This window comes from Protopterus annectens, chromosome 6.part0 (genome assembly GCF_019279795.1).
Source record: "Protopterus annectens isolate FY-2018-M chromosome 6.part0, PAN1.0, whole genome shotgun sequence".
Lineage (NCBI taxonomy): Eukaryota > Metazoa > Chordata > Ceratodontiformes > Protopteridae > Protopterus > Protopterus annectens.
This window is the reverse complement of record NC_056737.1, coordinates 1,577,792,064-1,577,814,364: the sequence shown is the minus strand read 5'-3', so window position 1 is coordinate 1,577,814,364 and position 22,301 is coordinate 1,577,792,064. Positions and strand designations below refer to the sequence as shown.

Sequence of the window (22,301 nt, the reverse complement as noted above, 5' to 3'; positions counted from 1 at the left end):
GAGTTTGTTTTGCAACAGTTTCTTTCTTCTGTTGTAGAGTTTGTTTATGGCAGACGACCACCAGATTGGCTTCCTTTTTTTGGAGGATAACATCTTGGTTCTATTAGGGATAGCATGATCCATGCATTCGTAAAAGTGCTTATAAAGTGCATTTGTGTAGGATTCGGCAGTCATACCTCTATTGTCCGTCTGCATGGGTGTCACGAAGTTTGCCACTTCTGTCTTAAGAAGTGTGAAGTTGGCTTTGGAGAAGTTTTTTACGATGGTTTCCCTAATTGGGGGTAGGGGTGGGATGTGGATGTCTAGGCTGATTAGCTTGTGGTCGGATCTGACCAACGAGGAATTGACCTCTGGTGTGGAACACCGGTTTCCCATGTTGGTAATGACCAGGTCTAGGATATTGCTGCCCCTGGTGGGTGTGTGAATAAGTTAGAATTTATGAATTAGAGAAAACGTTGAGCAAAAGAGTTGGTACATGAGTAGTTTTCCCAGTTAATGGTGGGGTAGTTGAAATCGCCCATTATTAGGGTGTTGGGTTGTACCCTAACACTTTCCAGTGTATCAAGAAATGAGGAATGTGAATCCTGGGGCATGGTGGGGGGGTCTGTAGCAAGTTACAATTTGGATTGCGGTCTTGCCCAGAGTTAGTTGCACTTGGATAATCTCGGATGCATTATGCTGTGCAACTAGCCTGGAGGTGTGGATATCCTTAGCCTCCGCCTTTAGTGCTTCTTTCTGGGTTAGGTGGCTGAAAGGTGTGGTATGAACTGAAGCCTGATAATGCAGGGGTGCTCTCTGGAGCTTTGAACCAGGTCTCTGTCACTGCACAGATGTCAATGTTCTCCATTTTAAGGAGTGCCTCGAGTGAGTGCATTTTGAGGTTTAGACTTCTAGCATTGAGTAGCATTACCCTCAGATTTTTCTTGCTTGTACCTGTTACGGTGGTGAATTTGTCATTTGAACCTTGCCTAAAAAAAGCACTATAGGGGTGGCCAGAGACTTAGCCAGTATCTGGAATCCTAAGGGCGACAGGTGCAGGCTATCTCTGGCAAAGCATTGTGGACTGTGAATCATGTCGTCCCAGGCAGACAAATACTGGATCCCCTTAGAATGACACCAGAAGCTTAGCCAATTGTTGAAGTCAATCATTTTGTCCTTGTACTGTGGTATTATTCTGGGTGATGGCAGGATGCTACTCAGGGTTATAGTCTCAAGATGTACGGCTGCCACCAACTAATATCTTCCCCTACCAGGTCCAACAGAAGCTCTACTTCAGGATCTATTAATAGACTGGATCCTCACTTCTGACCCTTGTCTCTACCACAACCCTGACATTCTCCCTACCTCTCTAAGTGACCATTCCCCTATTTACATCCATAGATACTCCCAACACCCTCCCAAAAAACACCTTTACAGAGAATGTTGTGATCTGACTCACTTCAGTACAGACAATTTCAATTCCACTTTGTTCAACGTAAACTGGTCCTTCCTTAAAAACCTCTCCCTTAATGATGCTGTGACCTCTTGCAATACGCTATTTTTAGATGTACTAAATTCCAAGGCACCTTCCAGAAAAATCAAGGTGCTCCCTGGTTAACTAAGCAAACACACTATCATGCATCAGAGGGATGCTGCCTGGAAAACTTGGGCCAGAAATAAAACTCTTCCCTTACTCCAAAGCTACAAAGAACTTAGAAACAGGTGCAAAAAACTAGTTATCAGAGACAAAATAATTTCTTTGCCTCCAGCCAAAGTAGCCCACATAACCCTAAAATATTTTGGCCTACAATAAATAAAATCCTCGACCCTGATAATCCTCCTACCCCAACCTGGTTCCTCTCAATACTGCCTCAGAGACTGCTGCTCTTTTAAATAAATTACTTTATTGAAACAATCCAAAAACAACTCCAAATAGCTCTACTGTTTCCTCTCTACCTTTACATCCCACTCCTCCTTTCTCCAATACATTCACCCTACAACCAGTTACCACTGCCTTCATCAAATCCCAACTAAATAAACTTAAGCCCTGCTCTCCCATTGTTGACAATCTACCTTCCTACTTTCTTAAAATTGCATCGCTTACCCTCTCTCTATCCTTATTAATCATTCTATTACCGAGTCTCTTGTCCCAGATGTATGGGAATCCTTCTACACAATCCCTCTTCACAAAGGAGGCAACTCCACTGACCCATCCAACTATCGTCCCATTGCTATACTACCCCCTTTCCAAAATTCTAGAAAAGTGTGTTCACACTCAGCTACCACCTGCTAGATAATAACCTTTTTACTCCCACAAAACATGGCTTCAGACCCTACCACAGTACATCAGCACCTCTACTCTCATTCACCCAAACTGTAGCAGAAGCCCAGATAACAATCTACTAGTTTCCTGTTTATTCCTCCACCTCTCCAAAGCATTTGATACTGCATCTCACTCTAAATTGATAACTAACTCTATGACCTTTATCTCTCCACCCCCCTCTTTGAGCTGGTTTTCTAGCTACTTATCTAATAGAAAAAAATCTATATGCTGGAAAACTATCACCTCCCCATTTCTTCCTGTCAACACCGGTGTCCCCCAAGGATCTATACTGGGTCCTCTCTTATTCAATATTTTTACTGTTTATCCTCTGCTACCAACCTCTCTACACTCTGACAATATGCTGAAGACTCTACCTTTATTACCACTGCCCACAGCATCCCAGAACTCCTCGCTCTTACCCAAGATACTTTTACATTCATTGAAACCTGTCTCACTGATAATCAATTAATTCTACAACCAAAAAAAAGCTAAACTTCTACTTTTCTTTCCTAAAACTCTGGCAACACACAAATCCACTTTCTCCATTATCTCCCTCAACAATACCCCTATCAGACCAGAACCCTATACTAAATTACTTTGTGTTATAATTGATGATGAATTAAAATTCGACATACATATCCATCATTGCATAAAAAAGAGAGAGAGAGAAACTTGGTCTCCTGTACCATAACCACAAACTGCTTTCACCCTCCACCAAACCCTCCCTGGCCCTGTCTCTCCTATTACCCAGTCTTTTCTATGCAGCTCCAGTTTTTACTAACCTTCAGTCTTCACTTCTCTCTAAACTACAGCAAACATACAATAAAATCGCTAGATTCGCCTCTAATCTCCCCTACAAATCCCACTGCTGCCTATCTCTTAAATCTTTACAATGGCCTGAATTTCCTAAACAATTGTTTCTTTCTCAACTGCATATCACACACTCATTTCTTTATAATCCCACTTCCTGTCCATCCATCTCAAATACTGTATCTCTATATAACCCCCAATGTCAACTTCGTACAGCTGACAAACATCTTCTTGATATTTACAAACCGCCAAAAAATATCGGTAAGTCCCTATATAAATACTCTGTAGCTCACACCTGGAACTCCTTCCACTTAAAAAAAAAAAAAAAAAAAAAGAAGTATCCCCCATAAGTTCCATTTCAAACTACAACTCAAACACTACCTTCTTAAGACCTGGTCCTGCCCTTGCCACGCTCTGACCTGATCTCCAACTGATTTCTTCCTAAATTCTACTTTTGATTACTTTAAGTTTTTCTCTCTTTTTATCCGCCTTTCTTTCTTGCTCTTCTAACACTCCAATTTACAGTACATCTACAATCAGGTTCTTGTAAATATTCTTACTCAGGGTTTATCCTGCCGGTATTGTATTGGATTTTTTGAAACTTGTATATAAATATTTTGTCTTTGTTTATTTCATTTTATGTAAAATGTTTCTTGTCAATATTACTATTGTAATTTTTAATCTTTGTATTAATTACTGTTTTTTTGGAATGTCTGTAATTGGAGCTTTTCTCCTTGGGTCTCCGCTGAAAATGGGCCTTTGGCTCAGTTGGACAAATCCAGTTAAAATGACAATTAATAAATAAATAATAAAGATTAGACAGCTGGTGTGAGAATATCAATCACTGTCAGGAGTATCCAGTTTGCAACTATGTGGACAGTGCTCATCACTGCAAACTAGTTGTCCTGGGTGCAACTAGGTATTGAGGAAATTTCAATTGTGCTTTTACAGGAAAAATGTCACTCAAGGTGTCTGAGTCTGTACAGAGCACTGCCAAACACTTGAGGGGAAATTAATACATAGACCCTAAAAATTTGAGGATGAAATGTTTAGGCAAATATTCTGAAGTTAGAAACAAATCAAGAAGTACTTACTGAAACTAAAGAATTAGCTTGTCAAGAATGATGAAAAAAGAGGGGAACCTTGTGTGGTTGCGCCTGGGGCCACAGCCACAAGAAATTCCGTAGATGGGGCTGTGAAACTACCTCTCCTAGTACAGAATCAGTAGACCTTGGAAACCCTGAACTGGCAGCGGCATCCTTGGTTTCCTTTCCCTTCTCCCATTTTTATGAATATTTCAATTTGGGTTCACAGAGACCTTGGGCTGACACTATAGCAGCCCTTCACTAGGCAGCAAACTCCTGGAGAGAACGTTGGCTGTGATGGATTGCCCTAATGGTATATGACACAGTGGGGACAGAAATCCATGTTGTACCATTGTCCAAGGCAAACAAAACAACACAGAGTGGTAATCTTTAAGTGAAATCTGTATGCCACAAATTAAACAGTTAACCTTTGAAACAGTTTCTGCTATATTAGAAATCATGTCAGACATTCAAAAAAAAAATAACAATCATTCCAAAACAGAAGAATATCCTCTAGGAGGGTACTTATCTCTGCAATATCTCTGTGTGCAATTGTGGGACTGCACAAATCTGCTGACCTCACAAGACCCAAACTTAGTGAAAGTTTTGAAACACGAGGAGAATAAATCTAAGAAGACTTCCATACTTAGTTTAACAGAAGCAAATCAGCATCAAGCAGGAATGGAAATCAAACCAAAAGTAGATAAAAATCAGGCAGCAACTGAAAGTGCCAAAAAACAAAAGAATATAAGGTGAAGGATAAGATGAGAAAGTACAGTTTTGTACCTACCATAAATGTAGATGTCCGATGGGTATGCATCTGCAGTCCTAACATATGGGTTGTCCTGCCTCAGGCAGCCCTTCGGTCGGCCGGATTCCAAAGTCTGGGTCTGGCCTCGGCTGATGTCGCACTTCACCCGACGTCATAGCTGCTGTGTATTGGGTATAAAGGCATCAGCCGACGCCATTTTCCTCAGTGTTTCTTGCCCCAGATGCCAGGTGCCCTCTAGGAAGGCTAAATTTGGATAAATGCAAATAATTCCAAACAGTAGAGAGCAAACAATATAAGAATGTATATACATATATACAAACAAATACACCATAATAGATTCCCCCAGCTAGCTAAAAGAGGGGTAAATACCCTAGGAATACCACAGAGGGAAGGAGGCGGTAATCCTGACTGCAGATGCATACCCATCGGACATCTACATTTATGGTAGGTACAAAACTGTACTATTTCCTTCAAGGATGCATCTGCAGTCCTAACATATGGGTAGAATACCATAGCCAAACTGGGGGAGGAGGTACTAAGATAAAGATGGTGTAGTTAAGATCCCTTGCAAAACAGCAGTTGCAAAACCTGCTCGGGATCTGGAGTATAAAGGAAGATTATAATGCTTGGCAAATGTATGCACGGAGCTCCAAGTAGCAGCTTCTAAAATGTCTTTGGTAGCCACTCCTCATAGGAAAGCTGTAGTGGTGGCTGTAGCTCTTGTGGAGTGAGGCCTGATATTTTCTGGAGTTGTCTTCCCATGAAAAGAGTAGCAAAATCTAATGCAATTTCCTATCCATTTTGAGATTGTCTGTTTTGAAATTGCTTTTCCTTGCATTCCTGTTGCATATGCTACCAGAAGCTGGTCAGTTTTTCTGTTGGTCTTAGTTCTGTCCAGATAGTAGCATAATTGTCTGTGCACATCCAAGGTATGTAGTAGTCTTTCCCCCCTGTTCTGTGGGTTGGGGAAGAATGTAGGTAAGTGAATCGCTTGGTTCAATGATACTCTGGAGACCACTTTTGGCATAAAAGTAGGGTTAGTTCTCAGAGACACTCTATCCTGATGGAAGATAAGGAAGGGCTGTACTGCCATTAATGCCTGTAACTCAGATACCCTTCTTGCTGAAGTGATTGCAAGCAGGAAAGCAGTTTTCCAAGATAAGAACTGTAATTCTGCTGTTGCTGCTGGTTCAAAAGGGGGAAGCGTTAACTTTTCCAGCACAAAGTTAAGATCCCATGTAGGCAAAGGTGGTTTCCTTGGAGGCTTTACATTTTTGATTCCTCTCAGGAACTGCCTGAGTAGAGGATGAGAGAAGACTGGAGGATCCATGTTGTATTCTGCTGAAATTGCTGATGCATGAATCTTAATGGAGGAGTAGGACAGGCCATTGTGGAAGAGTTCTGCTAAGTATTCCAGGATGTTTGCTATGTTTGCCAATGATACATTTTCCCCTTTTGCTGCACTCCAAATGAGGTATCTTTTCCATTTGGCTGAATAAGTCTTCCTTGTAGAGGGTCTGCGAGCCTCCAGGATAATGTCCTTAACCCTCTGAGATAAATCTGGGTTATTTTGTTTTATGCAATATTCCAAGCAGCTAGCTGTAGTGTTTTCAAGTTTGGATGTAGGATCTTGTAGTTGTTCTGTGTTAGAAGTAAAGGACATAGAGGTAGAGGCCATGCGTGTGTCCGAGACATGCTTCTCAGTAGCGGTTACCAATGCTGCCTCGGCCAGTCTGGAGCTATCAGGATTATCCTTGGCTGATCCTCTTTGATCTTCAGTAGGACTTTGTACATCAAAGGAAGAGGTGGGAATGCATATGCTGTCAGGTTTTTCCAGCTGAAGGATAGGGAGTCCACCCTCCAAGCAAGTGGGTGGTATGCTCTTGTGCAGAATTTCTTCAATTGGTGGTTGTGTGGGGAGGCGAACAGGTCTATTTCTGGTAGTCCCCATTTCTTTGTTATGGTTTTGAAGATATCTGGATGCAGCATCCATTCGTGAGCATCCGTGGTAGTTCTGCTTAAGGTGTCTGCTAGTGAATTTTCTTTTCCTGGTACAAATCTGGCCTGGAGTTGAATGTTGAGGTTCAGGGCCACATTCCACAGGTCCATTGCCATCCGGCATAGAGGATATGAGTGTGTACCTCCCTGTTTGTTGATGTACCACATGACTGTGGTGTTGTCCGTCCTTATCAGCAGGTGACCTTGTTGAAGAAATGGTCTGAATGCCTGGATTGCATGTTTCACTGCCAGCATCTCCTTTTGATTTATGTGTAGATTCAGCTGGTCTTGTGTCCATAGGCCTTGTATACACTTGTCCACCATGTGCACCCCCCAGCCTAGGTCTGAGGCGTCCGTGGTGATGGTCTGGCTTAGATGAGGTTTGTGGAAAGGCAATCCTCTGTTCAACTGACAGGCCTGAGCCCACCACAGGAATTCTTGCTTCAGGCATGGAATTATTGGAATCTGGGCTCCTAGACTGTGCTTGTGTTGAGACCATACATTCCTTAGGTACCATTGCAACTTTCTCATATGCAGTCTGGCATGCGGAATCAATATTATGCAGGATGCCATGTAACCCAGGGCTTGCAGGACTTTCCTTGCAGTAAGCTGGGTCTGTGTTGTTAATGTCATGAAATAGAGTGGTAGTTGCTTTTGTTTTTCTTCTGTGAGAAATGCCATCTGAGTTGATGTGTCCAGTTCTGCACCCAAGAATGTTATCCTTTGGGATGGTACCAGTCTTGACTTTTGCATGTTGACTGTGTATCCCAAGGCTTGCAGCAGTTGTATAACCTTTTCCAAATCTTTTGTTAATTTTGTCTTGTTGTCCGCTTGTATTAGGCAGTCGTCCAGGTATGGGTAAATTTGAATTCCCTGAAGCCTGCAATGAGCAATTACTGATGCCAGGCATTTCGTGAATACTCTGGGCAGTAGATAAGCCAAAGGGCAATGCTGAGAATTGATAATGCTCTGATCCTGCAAGAAATCTGAGGTGTCTTCTGCAATCTGGTCGTATAGGGACGTGCAGGTATGCCTCCTTGAGATCTAGAGTCACCAGCCAGGACTCCTTGCCCAGCATGGGAAGAAGTTGCTGTAGGGTCAGCATTTTGAATTTTGGAACAATGAGGTATGTGTTCAGAGCGGACAGGTCGAGAATAGGCCTCCATTGATTTTCTTTTCTTGGTACAAGGAAAAGTCTGGAGTAAAATCCTTGTCCTTGTTCCATAGGCGGTACCTTTTCTATAGCTCTCATCCTTAGTAGGTTGTTGATTTGTCTTAGAGCGTTTGTTTTTTGGCTTGGTGGTAGGTTTGGCATTCCTCTCTTTTTTGGTAGAGTGTGGAAGTGAAACCTGTAGCCTTTGTCTATTGTTTGTAAAGTCCATTTGTCTCCTGTAATGTAATGCCAGTTTACGGAAAATAAGGCTAGCTTTCCGCCCAAGGGTGCTTCCAGTTGTTCCCTGGTAGGCGGAATCAGAGCCAAGTCATTGTGTCTGTCCTGTGGAAGTGGTTGTAGCTGAATCTGTGGCAGTACTTCTCTGGTTGTTAGGCTGCCACTGGCGTCCCCTGTAGGCACCCCTGGATTGACCTCTGCCTCTTGGGCATCTATTTCTGCCTCTCTGTGCTCTGGAGGTGTCTGGAAAGGACCAATTCTTCGAAGGCCAATTTCTGCTAAACCTCGGAGGTTGGACCTGTAAGAAATCCTTGACTGTTTGGACGGATTTTGCTTTTTCTTCCACCTTCTTTAGAACCTGCTGTGCAGGGGAGCCAAACAAACTTTGTTTCTCCATAGGAGCATCTAGGAGTTTTGACTTAACATGGTCTGGTAAGGATTGTTCTTTTAACCAGGCATGCCTTCTAATTACTGTTCCAGTCATAGCTGATCTAAAGGAAGCCTCCAGTGCATCATAGCCACATTTTAAGAAATGGTTACTGACCTGCTGAGAGTTATGTACCAAATCCTGTAGGGACTTACGGTCTATAGGTTCAGGAGAGGACAGTTTTTTATTTAGCTGGTCTAACAAAAATTCCTGGTACTGAATCATGTGAAATTGACAGTTTAAGGCCCTGGCCGAAAGAGTAGCAGAAGTATAAACCTTTTTACCCCATCTCTCTAATGCTCTAGATTCCCTTTCAGAGGGGAGGGGGTTTTTGGCAGAGGCAGCTGCTACAGCTTTGGGGCCCTGTGAAATGGTTTCAGGATCTGCAATAGGAGCCTTATACAAATGGTAGTGTGTGTCCTGGACCCTGTAATATCTGTCAGGCTTGGCAGGGGCCGGAGGGAGAGAATCAGGGGCAGTACAGGCGTCATTATATGCATCATCAACAACTGTTAGTACTGGAGGAATGGCTAAAGGCCTATGCTGTGGTAAATGTAAAAAAGTCCTTAGCCTTTTCCTTGAATCTGAAAAATCCTGGCCCTGCCATTGAAAATGTTCTCTCATAGCATGTAAGGTTTCCCCAAAAGAAAATTCTTCAGGAGGAGAAGCAGAAGGGATGGAGTCTTCTGCATCAGAATCCTCATAAGGAGAATATGGGCGTTCCTGAGGGTCTGAAATATCTGAGTCATCCGAGGAATAGTCTGTAGAAACAGGATCCGGGGGTTCAGTTCTAGGCCTCTTATCTGGAGGGGGTTGAGAGGCCCTGTCTGGGTGAGGTTGGGATCCCCTGATCAAAGAAATGAGATCCTCAGCCAGGCTGAGCATTTGGGAACTAGAGGTAGGCCTGTGTGAGGGAGTTTTAGCAGGTAAGGCCTTAGAAGATTTAGCTGCTTTAGCCCTGGAAAAAGCCTTGATAGACATAGATGCAGGGGGTCTAGCAGCTCCACGTGCAGGGGTAGATATGTCTAAAGGAATAGTATCTGATAAATCCTGGGTGCCTGCTTCAGCAGGGGTAATTTCAGTAGCAGATTCAGCCATGCTCTGTGAGGCCTCGGCTATCGGAGGCATGCTTTCGGCCGAAGGAAGAACCGAGGACTCTGTTTCAGCCGAAACCGAGACACTCGCGGTTGGTCTAACCGTGGTTTCAGCCGAAACCGCGGACCGCAAGTGTCGGTCCTTTTCCTTACGCTTTTTAGCTAATTGTGTAGTCGGAGTCTCCGACGGCATTTTGTATGCAAAAGCGGGACCAAAAAACTCCTCTGCAAACTCCGACCGACGTCTAAGCGTCCGTCGGTTGAAGGAAGCACAGGCTAGACAAGCTGATACGTCGTGGTCTGGGCCTAAACAAGGAAGGCAGTAAGAGTGGAAATCCTTATGAGGTATTTGTTTCCCACAAGTTAAACAATTATTTACTTTGTCTGACCTCGGCTGAGGCAAGAAAGAGTCCCCAACGGGGTACTTAGCTTTCTAGAAGTCTTCGGTAGTAGAAATCTCTGGATCTGACCGACCGGCACTTGCGAACAGCTTCTGCTTCGGGCACCACGCGGCAAGAAAGACTGAGGAAAATGGCGTCAGCTGATGCCTTTATACCCAATAGACAGCAGCTATGACGTCGGGTGAAGTGCGACATCAGCCGAGGCCAGACCCAGACTTTGGAATCCGGCCGACCGAAGGGCTGCCTGAGGCAGGACAACCCATATGTTAGGACTGCAGATGCATCCTTGAAGGACATGGCAAGAAATGTGGAAAATGCATAATTATAGTTGCAATTACAGAAAACTTCTAGCAGAACCTCACGTTGATCAGGATCGAACACAGGAATGGTTAAGGACAGGCAAATTCAAACCAAAAGATGAAAGGTTAATATTGGTGGCCCAAGATAATTGGCTATATGCACATTGGTTTACAAAGTCCATTGAACATGTGGGAGAAACAGACAAGCTTAGGTTCTGTAAAACAGAACTGGAAACAGTTGCACACCTTGTTGCTGGATGTGACATTCTAATGGCAGGAGGACTGTATATTTGAAAGGCATAATAACATTGACTGGGAGCACTACTCAAGCCCCAGCACCTTAGCCCAAAGGTTCCTGGAAATTATAAACTCAAATGCTATGGAACAACTAGTCACCACTCCCACAAGAGGGGATAACATACTAGACCTGATCATTGCCAACATGGGGACTCTATGCTCCACACCAGAAGTATATCCCTCATTGGTAAGATCAGACCATAAATTAATTTCACTGGATGTCCACATCCCGACCCCACCCCCAGCCCAGAAAACCACAGTGAAACACTTCTCAAAAAGCGAACTTCTCACTTCTCAAAACCAAAGTGGAATCCTTCAAGGCCCCAGGGCCAGTGGAAACTACGGCCCAAACTGCAGAATCCTATATAAACGCATTCTACGGACATCTCCAGGAATGCATGGATCATGCTATCCCAAACAAAACCAAGACCCAATCATCCAAAGGCAGGCGTCCAGTCTGGTGGACCCCTGCCATAAATAAACTGTGCAACAGAAGGAGGAAGCTACTACATGATAGAACAAAATCCCTAACAGGGAAGGCATCTCTGATCAGTACTAGCAAAAAATTACAATCCCTCATAAAATCCTCCAAGGCCAGCTTCAAGAGAAAAATTGCACAGGACACCAAAGACAATCATAAGGCTTTTTTCAGTTATGTTAGAAACCTGGGATGTAACTCCCAGACTTGTTCCGAGTTGATTCTAAATGACAAAACATACACTGAACCCACAGACATCGCCAATATCCTGGCAGACAGGTTCAGTGCAAACTCTCCCCCCCCCCCCAAAAGAGCAAGTATCTATCCCGGCAGAGGGCTGCCTCCCAAACATCTCTGATGCTCAGGTGAAGGCTGCCCTCTCCAAAGCAAAAAACACTGCTTCCATGGGACCAGATGGCATCCCAGGTTGCGTCCTACATGAACTCCAAGAGGAACTAATCCCTCAAATAAAACAGCTATACAATCTCAGCCTCACTACAGGATATGTGCCCACAGAATGGCGTACAGCAACAGTGGTCCCACTCCACAAAGGTGGAGCCTCTACGGACTCTGGAAACTATCGCCCCATAAGCCTGACTAGCTTAGTCTGCAAGGCTATGGAGAGGATCATCATGGATCTCATAAACAAAGACATTGGGGACCTACAAGACACTAGATCCTACCCAGTTCGGCTTTGTCAAGGGCAGATCCTGCCTTTTGAACCTGGTTGACTTCTTCGAAACAGTCACCAAAGCCATAGATGAAGGGAAGGTAGTCCACACAACCTATCTGGACCTTGCAAAGGCATTTGACACAATACCCCACTCGGGCATCATAGATAAGCTATCCAGCTTAAATATAAACCCCTATGTCACAAGATGGGTCACAAACTGGCTCAAAGACAGAACCCACAGAGTGAGAGTTGCTGGAGCCATGTCAGACTCGAAACGGGTCACAAGTGGCATCCCACAGGGTTCTGTCCTGGGACCACTCTTGTTCGGTATACACTTTTCCGAGGTACAGGCAAACGTGGGAGGACTATGGCTCACCAAGTTCGCAGACGACTGCAAACTGGGCGCCATAATCAACTCTCCAGCTGACACAAACATCCTTCAAAAAGGTCTCACAGAGACAGATAACTGGTGCCAGCGCCATGGTTTAAAGCTAAACGCCAAAAAATGTATAGTCACACCCTTTGGCAAAAACAATGTGCCCACAATTACCACACAGGCGGAAACCCATTAAGTACAGAGAAAGTTATTAGGGACCTGGGGACCCAAGTTGATAGCAATCTCTCCTTTGAAAACCACATTGCCAAAGTGGTTAGAAAGACCTTCTACATAGCCCACCTCATCACAAAGGGTTTCACATCTAGATCAAGAGAGGTAATCGTGCCCCTTTATTCATCCCTCATCAGGTCCATCATAGAATACAATGCCCCTTTTGGGATGTACCTTACCCGACACCTGCAGCAATTAGAAAGACCCCAAAAGTATCTCACCAAGAGGATCAAGGGTCTCAAACAGATGCCATATGCTGCTCAGTTAAAAAAACTCCAGCTCTACTGAGTTGCATACCTGCCTACTTCGAGGCGATCTATGCCTGACATACAAAGCTATGTCAAATCCAGAATTAATGGACATGCTCCACCTCAGTAAATCTAAATCCCTTAGAGCCACACACTCGAGGGACTTGAACCTCAGCACAGAAATAAATAGAACTTGCTGGAGGGACAGGTTCATAACCCAGAGGCTCCCTTCGCTCTGGAATAGAATTCCAGTTCATGTGAGGCAGAGCACCTCACTGAATCTCTTCAAGAAGTATCTCGATAGGTGGATGGGGGATCGTAGGTTTGTCCCAGGGATTACTCCCATGTCACTATTAGACAGAGGCACAGTAAACTAAACCTTAAAAAGGGCACAGTATACTCAAATCAAGGGGTGGCGTAAGCCATACAGAATCGGGCTAGGCTTATAATTGCCCCAGGGCAGATAGCCTAGTATGAACCTATGAACCTATGTAGCAAGACTGTTGCACTGGGGATTGTGCAAACATTATTGTACTGAAGTGGCTGAAAAACACTGGAACCATGAGCCACAAAGCATCATAGAAAATTAAGTCTACATCACATGGGATCACCATCACCAACAGTGCAAAAGACAGATGCAAGAAAACCAGATATAGTGGTCCATGAAAAGAAGACAAACGTAGCACTGATCGCTGAAATTGATCAGGATTTGCAGGCAGAAACGAGAGCAATGTGGAAGAAAGGTTCCCAGACAGTTCCAACAGTAGTAGGAACAACGGGTCATATAAAAAAGAATCTACAATCGTATTTAAATATGTTACCAATACATGCAACTCTGTATGAATTGCAGAAGGAGTCATTACTGGGCACATTGTGGGTGTTGTGAAGAGCACTTCCGGATGACAAAGATTAAAACAATACTAATTTTATGAACTTCAACCGTACTTTGATTTAGGAATGGGGTCCATTCCAGTCACGGTATTAGAAACCCAAAAAGATCTGGAAAAATTAAAGGGTACTTACCTGTCCTAAGAAAACTGAACATTGGTCAACTGGTAGATTCCATGTAGTAAAGGGATGAGAGCACTACCGCAAGGCTGATGCACTTTTTATACTACTGATGTCCTGACACCAGCAGCAAAGCATCAGCAGAAGCCTGAGAGCAGGGAAGAGCTTTGGAACATTAGCTGGCCACAAGCTTCCTGCCAACAGTGAACCCTATGATGAACATCCTGGTGCACACAAAGCACAGACCGTAGTAACAAACCTGCCATGCTAGGTCCATTGTCCAAAAGGGAAATCAGGCATTGTTATAGCTTAGAAGGCTTCAGAACTGTACAGCCTGGAAATGGACCTGGAAAGCAGGCAAAGTCATTACCTTCACTTTAGATGTGGCAGCCTTATGGAGTCTTTCACTAGAGATCCACAGCTGTGGAAAAGGCATTTAAGGTGTGGCCTTGTGTCTTTTTGAGTGGTTGGTGAAGTCAGCTCCTCCTGCTGAGGTCATTTTTTTTTTATCTGGCAGTATACTTCAGGGGATTAAAGGTTATAAATTGTTAATAAGCTTCATTGCATGGTACTGGGTTTAATTTCCTTAGTCTCTGCTTGCATACTGTATAATATTGAACAAATAACTGACTTTGGGTCACTCAAAAACAGATACAGACATTTGTGTCTATGAAGTCGACTTGGTTAAAAGAAATAAAGTCTTAGTTCAAGAGACAAGAAAATTAATACATCTCACACTAGAAAACACTCCAGGACAGAACCAGAATGAACAGAAAACCCAGTAAAAAGCTTTATTCCAGTGTTTTCTTGGAAAGCTGGAACATGCAAAACTGCAACTAGCATTATAAAATATTACTGCCAACAATAAAGCTTTATGAAAGTTATGTTATAAATACACAATGAAAAGGACAGCCAAACTGAAATGACAAAAAAAGAGTCAAGAAAGAGATTAAAACCTCCTCTAAAGACAGCACTCCCATGATATTTCATTTAACTGAAAATCTGTAATCTCATACAAAACTAATTTCAGTCGCAAGATGACTGAAAGTTTAAGGAATTAACACCAGAATTTATAAAGCCAAACAAAAACAGGGGGAGGACTACCAGTGTTGCTCTGCTTAAGGGAGTCAACAGGAATGTTTATGTTGCCCTGTAACACTACATAGCACTGCATACTTAATGAAAATCTGGGTGACAACTGTGATGACCTTCAGAAGCAGGACTTGTCATTTCATCTAGCAGCTTGCAAAACCAAGCACTTATTGAAAAATTAAAGGTATTCTACCTGGTTTTCTTCACAGTGATGTTGCTGCTGAGTTTCTCCAGCCGGTACTCCCCGGTATCATGATTTATTACCAGGATACATTCCTTCATATATGGTCTCTTTGATCCCTTAAATACAGTGACTGGAGTGGTTGAGCCCTAAGCCAAATTAAAACAAAAAAATGATTAGCACACTAATGAAATAACTATGAACACTACAGAAACACGATACCTAGAAATACAACTGATGATTTTTCAAATTTTATTACTCATTAATTTAGGTTATAGTAACAGGCAAGCATATTAAAACAAAAGGTGTCTATTTTCAGGCAGGAGCCAGCATAGTATGGCAATCAACAATGTTTTTTTTTTCTGGATGACCTGACGTGATGTGCTGTGCACGACCACGTTACAGTACAGTTGTGTACACTTAACCATAAATGTAGATGTTTGAGTGTATTCACTGTTGCAGTCATCACATTTGGGTTATCTGCCTGCAGGTAGCCCTCAGTCGGCCTGAATACCAGAGTCTTGGTATTTCTGCATCGGATGCTGTCGCTTCTTCCATGACGTCAGGTTGTCAGGGGTATAAAACATGCAGCCGATGCCCATTACATCAGTTGTTCTTGTCCCAGATGTCAGGAGCCCCCTAAATAGGAAGCAATTACATGGTGTGGAACACCCCCAGCAAAAAGCAAATACCAATGATATAAGATATACCAAACAAAAAGGATAGGTAAAAGTAAAGAGAAGTCAGGGGGCTGGAGGGAGGGTAACCAGGACTGCAACAGTGAATACACTCCAACATCTACATTTATGGTAAGTGTACACAACAGTACTATGTTCTTCGTGTTTCACTGTTGCAGTCATCACATTTGGGTTGATTCCCAAAGCTGAGGATGGGTGGAGGCAGTCAAGAAGCATTAGAGCTGGCAAGCAGGCCCTGTAAGACTGCTGTGGCAAATCCAGCTCTGGATTTAGAAAAGCTAGGTAAGTGGTAATGCTTGGTGAAAGTGTGATCAGAGCTCCAGGTTGCAGCTTCTAGGATGTCCATGTTAGGGACTCCCCTCAGAAAGGCTGTGGAGGTAGATGTAGCCCTAGTGGAAAGTGCTCTGATCCCCTGCTACAAACACCATGGGAAACCTGGTAGGTTTCCCATGGTGTTTGTAGCAGAAATGGATGCAGTGTGCTATCCATTTAGAAATGGTTTGCTTTGAAATGGCCTTGCCTCTGCCCCTGCAGCAAAGCTGAATAGCAGCTGGTGAGTTTTCTTGAAAGACTTAGTCCTGTCCAGATAAAACCTAATCTGTCTGTGTACGTCCAGGAAGTGCAGGGTCCTTTCCTCTTTATTCTGAGGGTTAGGGAAAAAAGTTGGCAAATGAATGGATTGGTTTAAAGCCACACTTGATACCACCTTGAGCATAAATGATGCGTTACTCCTTAGGGAAACCCTGTCCGCATGGAAAATAATGAAGGGTTCCATGGCCATAGGGGCCTGCAATTCAGACACTCTTCTTGCTGAAGTGATGGCTAGAAGTAAAGCGGTTTTCCATGAGAGGAATTTTAACTCTGCTGTAGCAGACGGCTCAAAGGGCGGAAGCGTGAGCTTTTCCAATACAAAGTTAAGGTCCTAGGTTGGAGTGGAAGCTCTCCTGGGGGGTCTTAAATGTTTGGCTCCTCTCAGGAACTGTTTGACCAGAGGATGAGAGAAGAGGGGTGGCTCAGTATTATAATGAGCTGAAATGAGCAGCCCCTAGCATTCTTTCAGTTAAAATTCCCAAGTCTGTACTCTGATGGTGCAGAGTATGGGGAAAATCAGATTGTAGGGTGCATGCACACTTCATGGTGCTCTACTGTAGGTGCTGCTGCCTGCGTGAATGGCTACCTATGATGCATTGCACCTACCTAGTACAACATTAGCATCATTTAATGCCCCTAGTTTAAGTTAAAGTTAAACAAGGGTCAAAACTAATTAATACATTATTGCCTTTTAGATACTCTCGGCAATGCAGTTGACCATACAAAACTCACCCTGTAGCTAAATAAAGCAGTGGACACACCCCCCAGACTTCCACACTCAGCAAACAAGTGCCCCGTAGGTAAAAAAAGCTTAGAAGTCAGCGCACACACACACCCAGACTTCCACACCAAGCATGGTGGTGTGCCACGCAAACAGGCAGAGCTAAGCTCCACAGTTTAGTAGTTATTGGACATACCCTCTCTCCTGATGTCAGCTACCTCCTGTGTGGACACCAACATGGTTCTCTGCCTACATGGAAGGGATATGCAGACACGATTAGTATATTATGCTATTCAGTAACTCCACCTCATTTGCATAGGGATCCATGCTCACAACCTGGAAACTTCCCGTTTCCAAGCCCTACCATGTTAGCAACAGCACCAACACACCATTGTAGATACTCAATGCAATACATTTCTGTATAATAATTTCCTTTTTTTTTTTTTTTTTTTTTTTTTAACTTTGAGGCATGTTTGCTCACTGCAGCGCACTGTGGAAACATGCCCAGGATTATTAAAAAAATATATTTTAACATATTTACTGCAACTTTTGAGAGACACAGAGAATATTTTCACTCGTATCTCTGTGTGGTATGCCACTTCTGTCCATCTACCTACATTTTTGGAGCTCCTTTTGTCTGTCTACATTCCTGTACATGGAATTTTTCAGTGTATACTACTGACACGGACTCTGTAGGGCTACCCATCTGCTTCTCTAACCGCTTCATTTGCAAGAGATTCATCTGCTTAGGAGGTGATTTGCATACCACAGAACTTCCCGCATTGACACGTGCATGCGTGCTGTCCAGCAGCACTTACTGGATTGCAAACCTGCTTACTTTATTGTAAGCAGCATGGCACAATGCCTACACAGTAAAAAAGACAGTGTAGCCTTTACAAAATTGCCCCCAGTGTTTACACCATTGAGATGCTATATAGCCCACTGTGCTTTCCAGTAAATGCATATAACCAACTAGTTTGCTTAATTTCTTAGTAGATGTGGAAAACAAATATATCTACTACACATGCGGTAGGTTTTACTATTTTTTTCTTATTTTACTGCTTGTTATCATTACTATTTCATCTACAAATTTACTTAATCTTTAGTCATCACGTATGCATAAGCTGTCAAAATACAGTTAATCTACAATGCAGCCATGGTTCTCTAGCAAAGTTCCTTAGTGGAATAAATGCAGTCTTTAATGTCTATCATTCCTACATAGCACAACTAATGCCACACAGGGTGGCAAGAATACAATAAAACAAATAGATCAAGATAAGAACTATTCTCTATGATATTACATAATCCTTATTATATTCTAAACTGCATACAGCTGACTGTAATTGACAGAATGGTAAAGGTATTTGCTTACAGACACAGGGTACTGGCTTTGATTCTTACCTTTGGGTTGGGAAATATGGCTAAGCTTAAAATGTCCCACATGGACTAATAGCCGATGTATAAGCCCGTGTAATCCTTAAAAATTAAAAATTTGGAGAGGTGTTTATGTCTGTGAGGTGAGAACCTTAACCATAAGTACAAGGTTTGATTCTGACCTCTGACATTGGCTATGCTTGTAAGAGTAAGCCTACTGATAGACAAATGAATAAATACTAGGCTATGAATCTAGTATAACTTGAAAATGGATTTTGAGATTTATCATACAAATATTCTCCAAAGGAAAGTCCAGAACAGTATAAATCACAGGGAAGAGGCTTTCTACATTCTGTGACAAGTGTTGCTGACTTAGTTTTAATCAAAAAGCTTACCTTCTGGGGAAAGAGTCAGCATCCCATCTATTATCTGAACAGCCACACCGCCCACTATAAAAGATTTTGGAATATGCCATAACTGGCGTGTGTAAAAGTTGGTTGCAGAAGTTTGTAGTGTATGCCCATTTCTGTAAAGTGTGGGAAAATAAAATTGTCTGCACTGAAAGGAAAAGTCAAAACAAAAATATTTCCTAGTACTATTAAAAGCAGTGCATGTCTTTGATGTGCTGTCAATACTAAAGGATGGCTACCTCTTGACTTATGTCACAACAGGATTCAACTCTTTATACACATGGCACTAACTGCGCATTACAATGAAGACCTGTAATTAAGCAGGACAAAGACTTCACTGTTTTTTTTTTTTTTTTTTTTTTTTGTATGGAGGAAGCCATAGTATACTCTCATACAGGGAGCTTTGCCAACTCACAGCCCTTAAATATTTTCATTATAAGGATGTGCCACCTTGTAAAAGATTATGAAGCATACTAAACTCTGTCCCCCAACCTCATACCAACTTTGAGTAAAAATAATTAACTTACTTATGGATGCAATGGATCTCTTTTACCAAACCTCTATCAATCTACTACATAGGTAGAAAAAGGCAGAACACAGTACATTTTAAAAGATTTGGCTGAACAAATAATCAGCACAACAACTTAAAAAATGGCAACTATCCTAAAGCTGGTGGACACCTTAATCAACATCAAAATGTCTGGTTAATAAAGGAGTCAGCCTACACCACAACCTCAGCACTTTCTTGCCCTTGACAGATAGGAGCCCCCTAATAGGTCCCCCAAGGTCAACAGCCTAGGATCAGAAACACCAGAGTACGTACAGAGGAAGAGGGAACAACCTGGAACTAGAAAGAACAACAACCATTCCAATCTCATGGGGCAAAAGAGGAAAAGAGGGAAGGAGGGAGGGAAAGAATACTGCAACCGTGACTACACTCGAACATCTACAGTTATGGCAAGTGTATACAACTGTACTACGTTCTTCGTGTTTCACTGTTGCAGTCATAACAGAGGGGATGATTCCCAAAGTTGAAAGGAGGGTGGATGGAAAGTTTATGGAGAGGAAAGGATACCATGCAAAATGGCAGTGACAAACACCGCCCTGGACTGGGACTAGGCTGGAAGATGATAATGTTTGGTTAAGGTATGCACAGAGGACCAAGTAGCGGCTTCCAAAATGTTCTTAGTGGCCGCCCCTTTAAGAAAGGCTGCAGATTTAGCAGTAGTCCCAGTGGAGCATGACCTCAAAGGGTCTGCTGACTTCTTTCCATGACGACTGTAGCAAAACAAGACAGTGGGAGATCCACTTGGAGATTGTTTAAAAACTATAATTCTGAGGGGAGACCAAAGGCCACAAAAAGCTGGTCAGACTTCCAGATGTTCTTTGTTCTGTGTAAGTAGTAACAGTTGCATATGCACATTCAAAGTACAGAGGATTTTTTCCCCCTTGTTTTGAGGGTTAGAGAAGAAGGTAGGCAAGTGGATGGTATGGTTTAAACAGATCTCTGAAACCACTTTAGGCATAAAAGGGTTGGTCCTAAGAGAAAGAGACTCAGGGTGGAAAATGATGAAGTGTTACACACACCACACCACACCACACCACATGGGCCTGAAGCTTTGAAACCCTTGTAGCAGAAGTAATATCTAGCAAGAAGGCCGTCTTCCAGGTCAGGAATTTGATGCCTATGGAGGCAGCTGGCTTGACAGAAGTAGATGGACCTGAAAGCGCATCTGACTCTGAATGGCTTTCAATAGAGACCTGCGCCACACTCTCAGCTGTTGGAGGTAACTGCAAAGATGTCTCACCTTCTTAGACGATATGCCTAAGTGGAATGGTAGGTGATGAACGAGCATCACCCTGTACTCAATGTTTTGGGCTTTTTTCTTTCTTACACCTAGGGAGATCAATCTCAGCCCAACCAGTAGACAGCATAGTAGGTGAATGCCGTAGTGACTTGCTAATGTGCTTGGCTAAAATCTCTGTCCTATGACTGCTTGTTAAAGCAAACACAGAGCCAACAGTTAGGTATGTCGTGTTCCGGGCTCAAACAAGGTATACAAAAGAAATGAAGGTCTCAGTTCAGTATCTACATGCCACAGCTAAGACTGTTATTAATCTTCTCTAACAAGAAAGAAAGAAAGATATCAAAAGCTCTCCAACAGGCATCTTGGGACAATGCAGCAATTGCCTCATGTACACAGACAACCCGCTCCTCCTACCACCCAACACTACGACCTGTGAGAGATGCACTTATATAGCCAAACTGGAAGCAAGGCTCTCTTCACCAAAGACTGGCCTAGACAGTCAAGAGATGAAGGTAAACACTTGCACAGCACCACACTCATCACATAGTCCCCTCAAAACCTACACCACCAAAACACACACACGCAAGCACAAAACACACACCTACATTCGCGGAAGCTCTCAGTACAAATCTGCCCAAACAACAGAGACCTCCAAAGCAGAAATGCAAGCAACCTCCACTCCCCCCAACAGAACCCAAATGACACGTAGCCCACATACTCAGTGTGCCACTCAACTACAGCCCATAAGGCATAACGTACCCAACACTCTAGTCATAGGTGACTCTATAGTCAGGCACACTGATGTTCCACTCACCAGGCTAAACAAGGAAAAAGTTACTGCCAGCTGCCTGTCAGGTGCCAGGATCCGCCATATAACGCATGCACTTAGGTCACTCCACAACAAGTACAAATATGACTCTGTCATTGTACATGTTGCTGTGAATGACCTGAGGCGTACCTCCCTGGAGCTCTCCGATCTTGTAGACCAGGCCGGTATGACCCTAGCCCTAAGTAGCATCCTGCTATCACCCAGAATGACACCACAGTACAAGGACAAAATGATTGACTTTAACAATTGGCTAAACTTTTGGTGTCATTCTAAGGGAATCTAGTATCTGTCTGCCTGGGATGACATGATTGACAGACCACGCTGCTTTGCCAGAGATGGCTTGCACCTGTCGCCCTTGGGATTCTGGATACTGGCAAAGGCTCTTGCCACCCCTATAGTGCCTTTTTAGGCAAGGTTCAAATGACAAATTCACCACCGTAACAGGTACAAGCATGCAAAATCTGAGGGTAGTGCTACTCAATGCTAGAAGTCTAAACCTCAAAATGCACTCACTCAAGGCACTCCTTAAAATGGAGAACAGTGACATCTGTGCAGTGAGAAAGACCTGGTTCAAAGCTCCAGAGAGCACCCTGCATTACCAGGCTATAATTCATACCAAGCCTTTCGGCCACCAAACCCGGACCAAAACACTAAAGGTGGAAGCGTGTCCACATTCATTAAGGATATCCACACCTCCAAGCTAGTTGC

The 22,301-nt window shown here is 43.2% G+C and overlaps 1 protein-coding gene across 1 annotated transcript in view; it reads right to left on the bottom strand.

The window, feature by feature from the left end:
- Positions 1-22,301, bottom strand: part of EAF2 (ELL associated factor 2) — a 315,228-nt gene that overhangs the window by 232,253 nt on the left and 60,674 nt on the right. Inside the window, exon 3 of the mRNA XM_044075022.1 lies at positions 15,175-15,311. Within this exon, the coding sequence (XP_043930957.1) occupies positions 15,175-15,311 (137 nt within the window). The remainder of the gene's footprint in view (positions 1-15,174; positions 15,312-22,301) is intronic.